The sequence below is a fragment of the Erythrolamprus reginae genome, chromosome 1 (genome assembly GCF_031021105.1).
Source record: "Erythrolamprus reginae isolate rEryReg1 chromosome 1, rEryReg1.hap1, whole genome shotgun sequence".
Taxonomy (NCBI): Eukaryota; Metazoa; Chordata; class Lepidosauria; order Squamata; family Dipsadidae; genus Erythrolamprus; species Erythrolamprus reginae.
In genome coordinates, this window is record NC_091950.1 from 88,101,619 (window position 1) to 88,118,318 (window position 16,700).

Here is a 16,700-nt window from a genome sequence, read left to right on the forward strand (position 1 = left end):
CCATACAACACACCCCATTACTATCTGCCCCAGGGACAGATTGCTCTCACCCCTACACTTAATATGCCACTGGTCCTGCATGTTTACTATGTGTAATCCATTCAGTATATATTTTGGCATGAATTAAAATAATCTCTTACGTACAATATTGGTCAGCTGATTATCAGGAACGTTCTCTCTCAGTTGCCCACGCGGGACCTGTGAAAAATGTGCTGATAGTTCTGCCATTGGGACTTTCTTCTGGAGTTACTGCAGCTGTAAAAAAAATTTAAGAAAGAAATTCTGAAAATCTACAATTTATTTGAATGAACTCAAATAAAATTAATTCAAATGAACTCAAATAAAAAAAGGATCTTAGCAGCTCTTTCGAAATCAGCGGGTAGAAAAAGCAGTTTGGTATAGAGCAGTGATGGCAAACCTTTTTTCCTTGGGTGCAGAAAGGACGTGGGTGTGTGCTATCACACATGCACGAGTGCCCACACCCATAATTCAATGCCTGGAGAGGGCGAAAACAGCTTCTCCCGCCCCCCGAAGGCTCCCTGGAAGCCGGAAACAGTCTGTTTGCCAACTTCTGGTAGGCCCAGTAATCTCGTGTTTCACCCTCCCCAGGCCCCAAAGGCTTCCTTGGAGCTGGGGGAGAGTAAAAATGCACCCCACCTCCCTGGAGGCTCTCTGGGAGTCAAAAACGCCCTCCCAGAGGCTTTCTGTGAGCCAAAAATCAGCTGGTCGGCACACATATGCACGTTGGAGATGAACTAGAGCAACATCTCGTGTGCCAACAGTTTATTAATTAATTAATTGATTTATTACATTTGTATGCTGCCTCTCTCCGCAGACTCGGGCAGCTAACAACAGTAAAAAAACAAATCTAATATTAAAAGTAATTTAAAAAACCCCAATTTAAAGAACCAATCATACATACAGACATACCATGAATAAATTTTATAAGCCTAGGGGGAAGGGAATACTGTATCTCAATTCCCCCATGCCTGACGACAGAGGTGGGTTTTAAGAAGCTTAACCCGTGCCATTGGTTCGCCATCACTGGTATAGATATTAATGACGCTTAAGTAACTACCATGTTTTCCTGAAAATAAGACCCTCTCTTCTATTTTTTGGAACCCTGAAATAAGTTCTTTATTCCTTTATTGCCATGCACTCAAAAACCGGATTGGGCTTATTATCAGGGGATGTCTTATTTTGGGGGAAAAAGGGTATCCAGTGATTTCACACTTACCATATATTTATGATTGGCAAATCTGTTCCATACCGTAGTTTGTCTAAGCTTGAACTTTATCACTTATAATATATCAGAACTAGCTGAAGAACTATAGAAGGATAGTTGAATTTAAATATTCTGTTGAATTTAAAGTTAATAAACATTCCTGACTATAAATCACAATTAGGCAGCAACGTGTTACGCACCAAATCAATATGATGCAAAAAACTGAGTAGCATTGTAGCTCATAAAAATTTTGCTGCCTATCCTTTGAAGGTTTCTTCCTCCACTCATTTCAATCAGAATAAAAAATATTTTTCAGGTAGGCTAATCATAAATTCTAGCATCAGAAAGAAATTCAATACGATAAATAATCTTAGAATATAAATATCTACATATCATAGTGAAACTCTTACCACTACAGTATATATTTTCTGCTGTACAGAGAAAAGACTGCAGTTTTATAAGTAATTTTGAAGAGGGATGGCAGTAAAGAGAATACAAACTAATAATTACTGTAACTAATATTTGGAAGTTGATGAATGAATAATCTAAAAGCAAGAGATGAAAACAAGACAGCTAAAGTTTTGGTTTTGACAGCTAAATAATAATTCGAAGATTATTATGAACTGACACAATGAACTAAGGAGAAAAGATTACTGGAGGCCTAGAGATAGGGGCAATCATTTTCAACCTGTCAACCAAATGTCTGCTCCCTCGATTTTCATAGGTTTAAATTTCACGAATAGCCTATACCTTGGTTTTTCAAAAAATATTAACTAGAAAATACTTCGCGTTTTTTTCCTATACCACGGTTTTTCCCGCCCGATGATGTCATGAATGTCATTGCCAAACTTTCGTCTGCCATTGCTGATTGGCCAAAATCAGCGTTGTTATCTCAAAAAAAAATAATTATTGTTAATAAATAATTATGTTTAGACATATCAAAATCACTAAGTGTCTTATTCAATGGTACCAGTAATAATGGTGAGTAAATGGTTGTTAAGGGAATGGGAAATGGTAATTTAGGGGTTTAAAGTGTTAAGGGAAGGCTTGTGATACTGTTCATAGCCAAAAATGGTGTATTTACTTCCGTATCTCTACTTTGCGGAAATTTGACTTTCGCGGGCGGTCTCGGAATGCATCCCCCGCGAAAATCGAGGGAAAACTGTACAGCAAGCCCCAAAACACATTATAGGAATAGGTAAAGATGAAAATTAATTTTCCTCCCTAGATTGGTACTAAAGAATACTAAAGACCACATTGTTACCAGGAAATGCCCTACAACTTCCAGTTTACAAGTACAGTAGCCCTCGAATTATACAACAGTCTGTTTAATGACAATTAAAAGTTACAACAGCCTTGAAAAATGTGACTTAGCACCATTTTTCAGTTACAACCTTTGCAGCAACCCCATGATCGTGTGCTCAAAATTCAGATACTTGGCAACTGTTTCATATTTTATGACTGTTGTGTCCAAAGGTTATATGATCAACTTTTGCAACTTTCTAATAAGCAAAGTCAACGTGGATGTCAGATTCACTTAACAACCATCTTACTAACTTTATCAACTGCAGTGATTCATTTAGCAACTGTGGCAAGAAAGGTCGTAAATTTTAACAAAACTCACTTAACGAATGTCTCACTTAACAACAGAAATTTTGGGCTCAATTGTGGTCGTAAGTCGAGGATTACCTGTACTGTTTTATCAAAATGTGGTTTCAAAAATGACATGACAAAGATGAGTGGAAAGTAGATCTGTATGTCCTGCTCAGTAATCTCAGGAATATTTTCTGACTCCCTATTTAATAACATAAGCAATAACATGATTTTTGTATCGCTCTCAGTGGTTCCCAACCTTTCTAATGCCGCGACCCCTTAATACAATTCCTCATGTTGTGGTGACCCCCAACCATAAGTCTAGTGCCAATTATCCCAACAGAGCTTTAAGATGATTGGCAGGAAGGTCAGAGGGACACCCCCATTATAAACGCCTGATTGATCAAAATGTAAAAATATGTTCCAAGGCCCCAGAATAGAAGCTGAAGTTCCTAACACCATGGGAAATTGTCTTTTCCCATGGTCTTAAGTGACCCCTGTGAAACCGCATTTGATCCCTAAACGGGTCCCGACCCCCATGTTGAGCACCATAGCAAGTATATAGTTACTGAAATGATAAAAGAGAAAAGTAAAAATAAATTATTGCTCACAAAAATCACCACAAAGCTCACTGGCACAAATATTTTGTTATCCTTAAACAACTATGTTTTGACGGTGTTTTTATAATAATAGCACTGAGACTAATAAAGTGCTTCACAATGCTTTACAGCCCTTTCTAATCGGTTTACAGAGTCAGCATATTGCCCCCAACAATCTGTGTCCTCATTTTACCGACCTCGGAAGGACGGAAGGGTGAGTCAATTTTGAACCAGTGAGATTCGAACTGCCAAACCGCCAGCAGAATTAGCCTGCAATATTTATTTATTTATTGGACCTTTATGCCGCCTCTCTCCAAGGACTCGGGGCGGCTTACAACATATAATAAAACAATGTATAACATTTTAGATCCAATTAATTAAATATAAAATCTAAAAACCCCAAGCCATAAAAAGCAGTCATTCCCATTCAATCAACTTTCTCTCTGCACATTCATCGGCCAAGGGTCAAGAATCTAATAGCCCCAAGCCTGGAGGCAGAAATGAGTCTTAAGACTCTTGTGGAAGGCAAGGAGGGTGGGGGAAGTATGAATCTCCAGGGGGAGTTGATTCCAGAGGGCTGGGGCCCCCACAGAGAAGGCTCTTCCCCTAGGACCTGCCAACCGACATTGTCTAGTTGACGGGACCTGGAGAAGGCCGACTCTGTGGGATCTGACCATTCTATTGCATTCTAACCACTGCACCACCACTGCTCAGTAATAAAGTGATACAATCAAGAATGACAGTTGCTAGTTTCTGATCTGACTACTTTGGTCAGCACAGTCTTTTATTCACAAGAATGAGCCAAGCTCAACCCTGAAAATGATTACTATAAAAAATTGTGCAGGACTCATTGAATTGGCAACTGTTTTACATTTCAGGTAAAAACAGTTGAGATTTTCAACAGTCTGTTTTCTTTTTGACTGTATGACCGAAACGCATATGTCATATTTATTGAGATAGCATTACAAAAATCACAGAGACATGAAAATGTACAGTAGTCCCTCGCTATATCGCGCTTCACCCACCACGGCTTCACTTCATCGCGGGTTTTGAAGTCAGCGTTGGCACAGATACAGGACAAGCCAACCAGCCCGTGGCTGGGTGAATGATGAGCGGGGCGGGGACTGAGCTCCGGCGGAGGCCCGTCCCCTCGTTCAACCCGCCTCGCCAGTGCCGAGAAGGCAGTCTTTGGAGGCGCGCTTAGTGGTTGGCGGCAGCGGCGGTGTGCTTGGGGTTGTAGAAAGAGCTGGGAAGGAGGAGAAATTCCCCATCGCGGATTTCACCTATCGCAGCCAGGTCTGGAACGTAACACCAGCGATAGGTGAGGGACTACTGTATAACATTGTGTATAACATTTTTTACTAAGTTTTCCATATTTTATCCATTAAGTCTGAAGAATAATTTATGGAAAACCCAAAGGAAAGCAATAGTGATAAAAGGACAATGATTAGAAAAAGTGTCTTTGGGATGTCTCTATATGAGCTTTTTGCTGGCTTTAAAAAAAAAAGATGACCGGCACCAACCAAACCGGTTCCGTGACATCATCGTGTTGTTACCAGTGGGTTGCTACAGGTTCGGGCGAACTAGAAGGAACCCACCTTTGGTAGACAAGTACGAGAAACAAGACTGCATTAAGAAAAAAAGATTGAATATTAAACAGAGAATGATGATAGCTAGCTGCACATTTAAAACAAAAAAACAAATATAATGCTACTTTGTTGTAATAATGCTAGTATAAATAACTACACTACTATTATCACAACAAAGTAGCATTCTGTTTGCCTTCAGGTATGCCTATGAACACTCCTACCCTCACAAAAATAATGCTGATCACAACATGTGCTTTTCTGGTCCTTTCAGGATTGTTTACCATTCTAGTTCAGCAATATCTAACCGGTCATAGCTTCTTCACTTTTTGACCTACAGCCATATCCTGTACAAGTTGATTTTTATTCTTTATAAATATTTGCTTTAAAGACAAATAAGTAGTTTGAGGCAATTGAGTCAAAAGCACCAACTCTCTCCTTAATTTCTTTCTCCTTCTCCAGATCTAAGTGCAAACATAGAAGTATTTTACAGAGAAATTTCATCTCTACTTTCATCCCAAACAATGTATAGTAGCAGAAGTTGGTTATTATTTTGTCAGTAATGAATGATAGCTTAGTTTTCCAGACAACTGTTTAAGTTTTGATCTTCTGTACCAATTATCCCTAACTTTTTGTAAGCCAAAGGCCCACTTCATTAGATGTATGAAATTGAAACATTTGCAGTCCTGGGAAGAAGAAGAAAATGTTACTATATAACAAAGACAGGGGTAATATAATGCAAGAAACATTGGCATTGTACTATATGAAAACCTATATGAAAATTATTAATTTACTGCTGCCAAAATATTTATCAAATACACAATGTAAGCACAAAATGTAAATTAAAATAATGCAATAGCAATTTACCGGTATCTGTGATTTGCTCATGTTACGATCAGTTCAAATATTTTCCAACCCCTAACATGGTTTTTGTAATTTAGCAAGTTGTGTTAATCCAAGCACTATATTTTGTAAATGCTTCATATTGCTTAGCCTGATATATGTTAACCCAATTGTAAGACACAGACACACAAATATATATATGTACAAATATATGACAAATGAAACACACACACACATATCTATACAAATGTATATATACAGATATATGGCAAATTTATTTATTTATTTATTAGATTTGTATGCCGCCCCTCTCCGAAGACTCGGGGCGGCTAACAACAATATAAAAAGACAATGTAAACAAATCTAATATTAAAAACAATCTAAAAAAACCCAATTTAAAGAACCACTCAATTCTATAAGCCTAGGGGGAAGAGAAATTTCAATTCCCCCATGCCTGACCAGAGGTGGGTTTTAAGGAGCTTGCGAAAGGCAAGGAGGGTCGGGGCTGCCACAGAGAAGGCTCTTCTCCTGGGTCCCGCCAAACGACATTGCTTAGTCGACGGGACCAGGAGAAGGCCAACTCTGTGGGACCTAACCGGTCGCTGGGATTCGTGCGGCACACGCACACACACACATATATACAAATATATATATATACAAATATATGACAAATGAAACACACACGCACACACATATATATACAAATATATATATACAGGTATATGACAAATGAAATACTGTAAATAAATAAAATATTCTCTATCGTTGTCATTGTTTATTTGCCTTCCTCTTTGGGGAAAGGTACACACATTAAGATTACACATGCGACTGGAAAAAGTTTAGGAACACCCCCCGGCCCTCCCACCCCCAAGAAAAGATGAGAACTTAACTCCGATCTCAGTTAAGGGATAGAAACGGATCCAAGGATCCTTATGAATGGGTCTCGGATCTTGGCCTGGAGTCAAGGGAAAATCTATCCATTTTCAGCTGCACGACGTGAGAACCAGGCTTCCCGCAGACAAAGCTTCGCCACCGGCTGCTATAGGGTCGGATCCAGCCGAAGGGTTTTCTCTTTCAACTCAGTTAAAGACCAGGGAGAAAATTTCGGTCTATGCCTCGCTGTCCCTCCCGGCACAGCCCGATTTGGGAGTCAAAGCTCGGGGAACTCCGACGTTTCAACCCCCTTTTGTCCATCCCGGCTTTTTCTGCAGGCGCTCTGAGCGGGCAAGGGAATCCCTACTCCGGCTTTACAAAGGGGTGCAAAGGGCCGCGGGAAGGAAGGGAGGAAGTTTTGATGGACCGAAGCTATTCTCCTCCTTTGTAGTAAAGGGGCGGGTAGGAAGAGAGCCGAAGGGAAACAGTCCCGAGGAAACACGACCGTTCTCTCGCCCAGCAGCCCCTCTCCCTCCCCCCGAAAGCCACCGCTTACCTTTCACCGCCTCGGCGCCCAAATTTGCCTTTCTTTCGGGCCGAACCACGGGCAAAGAAAAACCTCCCCCCCCCTCCCTTTTCGCCCGACGCTTCCGGCCCAGGCCTCGCCCCGCCTCCTTTGGACTCCTGTAGGCGGGGCATCTCCCGCTTCCTTGTTTTCTTTGGCAAATCACGCCTGTCCATCAAAAGGAACACCTCGCCCCCTCGGCGGCGGACGACAGCTGGCCGTAGCCGAGGAAGAAAGGGAGTTTAACGCGCATGCGTCGAGGGAGTTTGCAGCGGCTACGGGCGTGTCGAGGATGCCGGAGGTTAACGTTTATTTGTCGGAGTCGGGGGCGTTAAACCTAATTTGGTTGAGAAAATGTGAGGCTTGGGGGGGGGGGGGGTGTTTGGCCAAGGAATTGATTTTTTCTCTTTTCCCAGGAAATGAAAGTACACTATTGGATGGATGTGCACGCCAGGGTAAACTTTAACACGATTTGTTTTGTGTAGTAAAACAAATGTGAACATTTGTAATTGAATTTTGCACTAATTGAAGTTTGCGTTGCGGTAGCTTGGGGCAGAAATGTAATTATTTTTATTTAGGCTGTTTTTATTTATGGACGTATTTCTCGAGGGTGATCATTGACCGGTTGCTATTGAGGTTCAAGCTATTTAGCTGAAGAAGTGGGGTCCACCAAGTGTGCCGTCGATTGAGAAGAAACCAGTACTCTTCATGCGCTGCTTAATTGAGGTGGGTTTAGATCTGAATCGTCATTTGCTAGTTTGAATTATTTTAATGTAGGGTGTAAAACCACGCAGTGGATTCAGACTGTAGTAACAGCAGCTCCTCCCTCTCAAGAATTACACTTAATAGTGTTGTGTAACCATAATCCAGGTTTGGTTTGGAAATAAACTGAGGTCTGAAACCATGAAATCTCAGACAAGTTTTGTTGTAGTTAACATTAAACAATATTAAAACATTAAACAAATATTTTCATTCGGAGGAAATGAAGGAAATAGGAACTAATCCCTTAAATCTTTGCCAAGCTTTCAATGGCTCAGTTTGCAATGTTGCCTTAAACAGTCATAGTTTGGTTTAAATAATAAAGGCCAGATTCTTGCTTAGCCTTTGTTATTTATACACCAGAATGGTCATATTCACATATTGCATTAAATAAAATCAAGCATGTCATGAGTAAATTTCTATTTACAAAAGCCCATGATAACCAGTAATTTTACGCATAATTCAGTGTTGCAGTTTTAAAGTCACCATAAAAACATTTCAGATAATTCCAGTTTTGAATTATATATATTGACACCATAACTGTCCAGGAATATGGTTTTTAGTTAGTCTCAAAACTAGCTTTAATTGTATTTCCTGTGCAGCAACCAAAAAAGCCAATACAATCCTTGGCTGTATAAACAAAGGCATAGAATCCAAATTGATTGAATCCAAATCACTTTATAAAGTCTTAGTTAGGCCACACCTGGAATACTGTATCCAATTTTGGTCACCTCATTACAAAGAGCAATTAAGATTATTAAAGACCTGGAAACTAAAATATAACAAGTTATAGGATTTGTTTGGCTAGTTTAGAAAAAAGGAGGGAGCGAGGGAGAGAAAACATGATACCAGTATTCCATTATTTGAGAAGCTGCCACAAATAGAAGGTAGATATATTCATTTTCCTAAACACCAGAGGGCAGAACAAAAAACAATGGATGGAAAACTAAGGAGAGAAGCAACTTGGACTTGTGAAACTTCAGACCGGTGAAGACAATTAACCACTATGATATCTCCTCAGAAGTTTGTACAATATATTTAATTTGAGTCATAAACTGAATCTTATCATGAGCTATGCTGATGAACCATTTACAATCAACTGTAATCCTATAGTTATAATTTGCAATGTCTGAGCTTAGTTTTTACACTAGTAAAAAGTACACTGTGTCTTTATTGAAACAGTGAGTCAAAATTTAGTCCTTGTTGGAATTGTTTTAGCTTTAGATATAGTTATGGAATAATTTAGATGCAGTGACTTCAAATGTTTCTTACATTTGTAGATCAATTCTGAACATCAGATTAGAGGTATTTACATATCTGCTTAAATTCAATATTTTTGTGCTGTCTTGTATAAACAGTTTAGTTCAGATTGTATCATTATTTCAATTGAATTAAATTTTGTTATCTTCCATATTCTACATGTTTTGGGATCCATTCATAAACTGTTACTCTGACTTCCTTGTAGCAGTTGCACACGCCAAAATTCCTTTTTCTTTCAATGATTATTGCAAGTTGGCTGGGTCTCAAACTTGCAAAGCAGCATATTATTTTTCTCCCCATCATGCTTCATAGATGGAATGAAGTAAGATTTTTGGCAAGTTTTTTTTAATGAAAACATTTCTTGTCAATGCCAAATAATGCCCACTGTTGCTTCGTTCGTCTAGAAAACATTATTCTGATAGCTTCACATGGATGGAAATGCGCTTTTCAAAAATTATGTTTTCCTTCTTGTTATTCTCTGAAGCATAAATTTATCCTGTTGTACAGTATTTTCCTTCTGGCAGGATCATGAACATTAGTGTCAGATAATGCAAAAATGGCCTGTGTCAAAATTATGACTTTTCATATTGGGAAGAATAACAAGGGCATTTTCTCCACTGGAACACTAACTGATTTACTGCGGATCGCTGGAGGTCAACACATTTTGGCAACAGCTTTATAACTCTTTCCAGACCTCAACTTCTTCTGAGATCCAAAAAATTCTCACTTGGCCATAATCCACTTCCATAAAAGTTGTTTTGCGAACAGCAGACTATGATAGTGGCAAGACACATTTAAAACATACTGTGGAGACACCCCCCCAACCCCCCCCCCCCTGTACTATACTGCCATCTCATTGATTCCAACATTTAACTCAACGCACGATCTTAAGAAAGCTCACATCCTAAGGCAGGGTGTCAAACACGTATCATCGTGGTGGTGTCATGTGATATATTGGGACTTTCCCCCTTCGCTAAACCTGGTGTGTGCGCGGCCAACATGTGACGCATCTGGACTGCAGGCTGTGAGTTTGACAGCCCTGTCCTAAGGCTTTATGAGTTTTTTCCCCCAGCAAAGATAATTTTTATTCAATAGAAAACTGTTATTTATCCAAAGGTTATTACAATTTAGATATAACTTTGATCAGATTGCATGTGATGATACTACAAAAATGTATTCTAAAAATTAGTTCTGAAGAATTCACAAACCTCTAATATCAGTATACAGGGGACATGACTGAGTTTGAGTTTAGCAGCTAATTAGGGGTCAGGGCCAATTATCTTAGATAAGAAAACTCCATGAAATAACAGGAATAAGCTAGTGAGAAAAGGTATTTTTGAATTGCTTCTGTGACTGTGTCTAGTAATTTATTAGATATAGATTTTTAAAAGATTAAAACTAATCTTAGTAGGATCAGTTTGTAGCTTAGTCACGATCCAATACAATGTTGAGGTTTGACAAATGGGCAAAATCTGAGATTAGTCTATCCTGCAATATGAGCACATCAACTAATCACTTATATTCCCTTCCTCCCATAACTGAAATAGAAATATCAATATTATCTTAAAATCTGAGTAAACAATATCCAGATCAAATATATACATTTTTAATATTGGAAATATTTACACAATGAAACTTTTATAGGATCCCATTACGAACAAGTTTTCAAATGCAAGAATTCAGTAACATGGGATCACAATTATACCTTCTGAGAAGCGATGTGTATTTCTTCAGGTAAACAGATATCAGAAGTTTTTTTTAAGACAAGTTGTTGCTTCCTTGAAAGTGTTTTGTCCTGCAATCAAGAAGCCAATGGCATACAGTCTTTTTTACTTGTGAGATTTTTAAAAATGCAGTTTACAGTACATTGTTATTTATACCACATCAGCATATGTATAAAACCCATAGAGTAAGATGGCAGGAAATGGTGCCCTCTACAAATCTGACAGACATTTTACAGTACAAAAAAGAATAAAGTCACAGCTGACTTGATGGCTTATGTAAAACAGGTTTTTCCCCATCTTTGAACACGTTATGATCTAACATTGTACATTGTCCTGCTCAAATTACACCTTTATACCAATTGCTTTCCACAAATATCCAAAACTGCCCCATTTTCAGTTTTAAATAATAAAAATAAAGATGCCATGTTTCTATTAGAAGGTCTGAATGTAATTATAACTGTGTGGTATTTGTCCTAATTAAAACAATGATGACAAGAAAACTAAGTATGAGACGTTGTGATATAGTTAAAATGAAACTCCTGAGTTTATGCAAGTCCACCATTTGGGGTTTTTTTTTTAGAGGACAGGCCATCTCAAATATTTCAAAGCCCAACAAGTGAACAAGTTCACATCCATGCAGGTGAAAATTGTCTTCCATCAAAATGACTCCCCATCCATTTTTGGAATTTTAAAGTTTATTCTATTTTAAAAATGGGAGGGAAAGAGACTGGTGCATTTACATAAAGTTCAATTATTTCCATATGTATTAAGAGATGTTTTCTAAAACATGAGTGTCTTCAATATTTACAGGAAGCAGTCTAGAAGATGAAGGTCAGAGACTGTATACAGCAACTCATACCTGTTACTTTATCTGGTGCGTGAAAACCACCAATGTAGGATTTGGAGAATTACAATCAAGGAAGCAGAGAAATGGAACAAAGAGAGCCTCAATGAAACAGAGGATGAAAAAAAATTCACATTTTCTACATTTAAAAAATACAGGTCTCACAAATGTCTCTGAGCACAGAGAAACTTCAAAGTTCTTCAGTGATGTGAAACAAATATTGAAATGGAACCATAAAGGAAGTCTTTATTTTACCAGACCGATCTTTTTGGCTTCTGTTTCATATATTAATAACCTCCACATTTTGACTATAAAAACTTCTGCTTCTTCATCTAGCACCTGTAGGAGAAAGATCAAATTTCCAATTTAGGGCGTGATCATTGCAATTATTACTCCACATTCATTTTGTAAAAGCAGCAATTTTGTTTTCTGATGAAGTGTTACACATTTACACTGGCAAATTCTTGTTTTTACTCACCATAGCAACATCATCCAGGATGCTTTGTGGTGAACTATGAGCCATAACCTGAAAGAGAGATACATAGAAATTGTATTTTAAACAGTTTGCAAAATGGAAGCCCATGAGACTTGGAAATGTTATCAGTTTAACAGATAAACTCAAGGTAATAAATCTTGTTCAAGTCTCACTTTTGATTTCAAATAAAATGCTTTTTCCAGATGCACTCTAGCAAATATGGCACTTAATACTTAATGTCTCCACACTGAATATGACAGACAAAATGCTAATTATTAAATGTAATTTCTAACAAGCATTTCAATGTTTATTAAGAAGGCATTATGGTACATCTGGGACAGATGTTACAAGTAGACACCATGTCATAAGCAGTTTTGGTAGGCGCATACCATGGTTCTCAAAACACATGATCATAAAAGTGCTACACAGGTCCATCAACAGATTTCTGATCTAAAGCCACCAATTAAAACACTAAAAGGTAACTGACTGATTTTCCCCAGTCACCAATTTTATAATATAGAATAGTAGAGATGTGAAAAATAGAACACCCAAACATTAAGTCAGCCATTATACTGTGGTTCTTAAAAGATTAGGAATCCATTTGAATTTTCAAAATTTCAGAATAAATATGACATAAAACATGATCAGTTATCCAAACAGGTTTTAAAATTCAAACAGGTTTTAAAATTTAGTTGCAGTTATTGCAACTAAAAGGCAAACCAATTACTGAAACTAAAGATTCACCTAATATTGCCACACATAAATATGTACTTTTGGATTATTTCCTTCAATAAATAAATGAACATATTGCATTTTTACTCCTTTATTTAACTGGCTTCTCTTTTAGGACTTACGTGACGAACAGGTCACAGTTTAGATTACATTGTTTTAGAAATGCTCAAAGTTCAAATGGATTCATAAACTTTTAAATACATATCAGAGATGTGCACAAAATAGAGATAACTGCTTTGTTTCTAATCAGAACATGTTCTGCTGAACCATTTTATGTTGTTTCGGCTTTTAGTTTAAGCAAAATCCAAACATGACAAATAGAGTAAAATTAGTCTCTCTCTCTCTGTCTCTCTCTCACACACACACACTTTTGAGAAATAGCTGCTGCAGCATAGAACACCAATCTCTGATCTTGCCAGAGCCTGCCTTTTTTCTTCCTTTTACAAAGGTGTTGGCCATATTTCAGAATATACTCTCTATTTACTTCAAAACAATAAAACTCAACAGACCTGGTCCATGTGCCAAGCTGAAATCCTACTCTAGAACACTCACAATCTGATGACTTCTAAATGTATTGGATAACAACTCTCGTCATCTCCAGTCAGTCTAGTTGTACTTTGAGACCTTAAAAATACACCCATAAATTTGACCTTAAATACATCCATGAGGCTCCAAGTTGACATCTATAAAGATCTTTTTAGAATATTTTTAGTGCACAGCAATTCTCAATAAAGGTAAACCACCATGATGAAGCCAAAGATATTCTTGATTTTTAGTTCCGATATTCGAACATCAGGCTCAGTGGATCCATAATTTAAATTCTTGCTATATTTATTAGTACTCTAGTGCATAACCTCAGTGACAACTTGATACCAATACCAAGTAATTTTAGATATGTATTACTAACATTCCTAAAACAACTAGACTGAGCATTTGCATGTTTGCATATTATTATCTTTTGTGCACTGCAGAAGACTTACTTGCCTGTATTTACAGAACTTGTTTTTCTTTTATCTTTCTCTTTTTTTGCAGTGAAATTTTCAATTGCTACCAAGAACCATTTTTTGTAAACAATAAATGCAAACATGTCGACTCTGAGGTCACAGAGTCCATCCTTTGCTCAATAAACTGTGGGTGAAAGGAAACTCACAACTCTTCTGGATAATTTGTTTGTCAAGCTATTTTTACCACTCAATATGGTACATGCATTATTTTAAGTATTATTACTGATAAATATTTAAATATTTGGAGATTTCATCTAAATGTCAGCTTTCAGATGTACAGCGCAGCCAACATTGGATAATACATTCTGAAACACCCCTTGTGCTAGTTAAGCTGGCCAGTCAAACAGACTATCCTGGAAGCTGCTGAAGGGAGGCTGTAATCAGTATCAGTCTCACCCTTCCCTCTCTTCCCACTCCTGCTATCACAGTTGCTCTTGGTTTTGTCCCTTTCCTCTTCTGCCTGCAGAACTCTATTTTGGTCAACCCAAACAGGCATGCTTTAGTTCAGGCACCGATTAAGTGAGAACAGCCATTCTGTACACAGAAGATTCATATACAGAAACACAATTTTACATGGATAGAAAAGTAAACTTACCTTTGAGCAAACAAAATCAACTAACGTAGCTTCTTCTTCACCAATATATTCTATTATTTTCTTGTTGATCCATGGTCTAATTCGCCTTTCCATTAATGTCTAGAATAGACACAGGGTTTTTAAAAATATATTTTTCTGTACCACTACGAGTTACTCTTATCCTTTATTGAGAATCATATACATATGCTAATAGACTTTTAAACGGAATGAGATCTTCAAATAGGAGTGCAATCTTTAATTTAAATTTTAAATTTAAATGTGTTTCTCCCCCACCCCACCACTCCGTCAAGGCGTCTGCCCTCTGAAATGGTCCCTCAGAGATCTGAGTGGCTCTCAATCTGGGAATGTTCAGGAAACCACTTAAAACCTAATCATTCTCCCAGGCTTGAGAAAGATTACTACTATTGGATGGATTATTTTTTTTGCTTATATGTCTATCTTTAAACCACTCAGTATTTCTCTCTTTTTAATATTCTTCTTCTTTTAAATTTTATTTAATAAATGTATTATATGCCACTGTAATAAAAAAAAACCCTACGCTGTGTTTAACAGAGTCATATTGACATTGCTTCCCTGTTTGTATATTGTGAAACCCTGATTTATTGCATCTTGGTGCAAAGGACCAAGATTCGTAAGATTGTATTTACTATGATTCGTATCATTTCTAGGTAATATTGCGTGCACTAAAGATGTTACCTAGTTTGGGCAATGAAACATTGGCAAGAAAACAGTTAAGCTCAGAGAGAACCCCTCATTTTATACCCTGTCCTCAGGAAATAAGAATATGGCCTTCTCTTGGTGATATCAGATGTTTGAAAGAAACTGGCCCAAATGAGAGATGACAAACTGTTGTAGTGAGAGCTTTGAATATTATATTAATGGGGAGGGGATGTTGGTAAAAATACTCACTGAATCCACAATGGACCAATCCAGAGGATAAGCAAATAGCTCTGGTTTAGCTGTAGGAATTTTCTCAATCAAACTCTTAATGTGTTTGCGCTTCTCTTCGGTGTTTACGCTGCCTTTGGAGGAACTTTTGTCTTCATCGCCATAATCTAGAGGCACCAGTTTCCTTTTTCGGGGCATGTCATCACTGTCTTCATCTTCAAATTTATTGAAGACACTGTCAACGGTGAGTTTTTTTCTTTTCACAGCGTTAGGCTGGCTGGGACTATTGCAGGCACCTATAGTAACATAAAGGAAAAATATTTATCTTTCACAAAATACAAATTCCTCTCAGGATTTTGTCAGAATCGAGATAAAGAAGGCATAATTAAAAAGAAAAGAACATAGCTAATTTGTTTTACAAAGGAGAAGAGAAGCAGAATTTATATAGAAGCCAGTTATTGCAACACTTAAGTGAAGCTTTGTACAGTGATACCTTGTCTTACAAACTTAATTGGTTCCAGGACCAGGTTCTTAAGGTGAAAAGTTTGTAAGATGAAACAATGTTTCCCATAGGAATCAATGGAAAAGCGATTAATGCGTGCAAGCCCAAAATTCACCCCTTTTGCCAGCCAAAGCGCCCATTTTTGCGCTGCTGGGATTCCCCTGAAGCTCCCGAAGTCCTCAAAACTCCACCTCCAGACCTCTGTGTTTTTGTAATGCTGCTATTTCACTGAGGCTCCCCTCGCTGAGAAACCCCACCTCTGGACTTCCGTTGCCAGCGAAGTGCCCATTTTTGCATTGCTGGGATTCCCCTGCAGCATCACAAAAACACGGAAGTCCGGAGGTGGGGTTTCCCATGGAGGGGAGCCTCATAGGAATCCTAGCAGTGCAAAAATGGGTGCTTCACTGGCAACGGAAGCCCGGAGGCAGGGCCTCCCAGCGGTGGGGTTTGTAAGGTGAAAATAGTTTGTAAGAAGAGGCAAAAAAATCTTAAACCCAGGGTTTGTATCTCGAAAAGTTTGTATGATGAGGCGTTTGTAAAACGAGGTATCACTGTATTTTTCTGTGCTCTTCCCATTTTTAGGAAGATGTAAGCTTGCAGTAGGGTTCCCCAGACTTGGGAGACTTTAACCTA

At 38.0% G+C, this 16,700-nt stretch overlaps 2 protein-coding genes and 1 long non-coding RNA gene across 13 annotated transcripts in view; 1 reads left to right on the forward strand and 2 right to left on the reverse strand.

The window, feature by feature from the left end:
* PSEN1 (presenilin 1) overlaps window positions 1–7,411 on the reverse strand; it is a 45,023-nt gene extending 37,612 nt beyond the window's left edge. Inside the window, exons 1-2 of one of the 3 annotated variants that reach the window (XM_070757961.1) lie at window positions 7,276–7,411; window positions 145–255 (exon numbers count right to left, since the gene is read on the reverse strand). In XM_070757961.1, coding sequence (XP_070614062.1) covers window positions 145–228 — 84 coding nt within the window. In that variant the 5' untranslated portion in view covers window positions 229–255; window positions 7,276–7,411. Of the gene's footprint in view, window positions 1–140; window positions 256–7,275 lie in introns of all 3 variants that reach the window. The other 2 variants (XM_070757989.1, XM_070757979.1) reach the window with 2 other exon arrangements.
* A 3,482-nt stretch (window positions 7,412–10,893) lies between these two features.
* Window positions 10,894–16,700, reverse strand: part of RBM25 (RNA binding motif protein 25) — a 43,968-nt gene continuing 38,161 nt past the window's right edge. For all 9 annotated transcript variants that reach the window (XM_070758019.1, XM_070758066.1, XM_070758056.1 and 6 more), the window contains 4 exons: window positions 15,587–15,861; window positions 14,678–14,776; window positions 12,350–12,397; window positions 10,894–12,210 (listed from right to left, as the gene is read on the reverse strand). In XM_070758019.1, the coding sequence (XP_070614120.1) occupies window positions 12,118–12,210; window positions 12,350–12,397; window positions 14,678–14,776; window positions 15,587–15,861 (515 nt within the window). In that variant the 3' untranslated portion in view covers window positions 10,894–12,117. The remainder of the gene's footprint in view (window positions 12,211–12,349; window positions 12,398–14,677; window positions 14,777–15,586; window positions 15,862–16,700) is intronic.
* Window positions 11,220–14,240, forward strand: LOC139170617 (uncharacterized). Its single transcript, XR_011559645.1, has 2 exons — window positions 11,220–12,494; window positions 14,111–14,240. It is a non-coding gene; the product is annotated as an uncharacterized lncRNA (long non-coding RNA).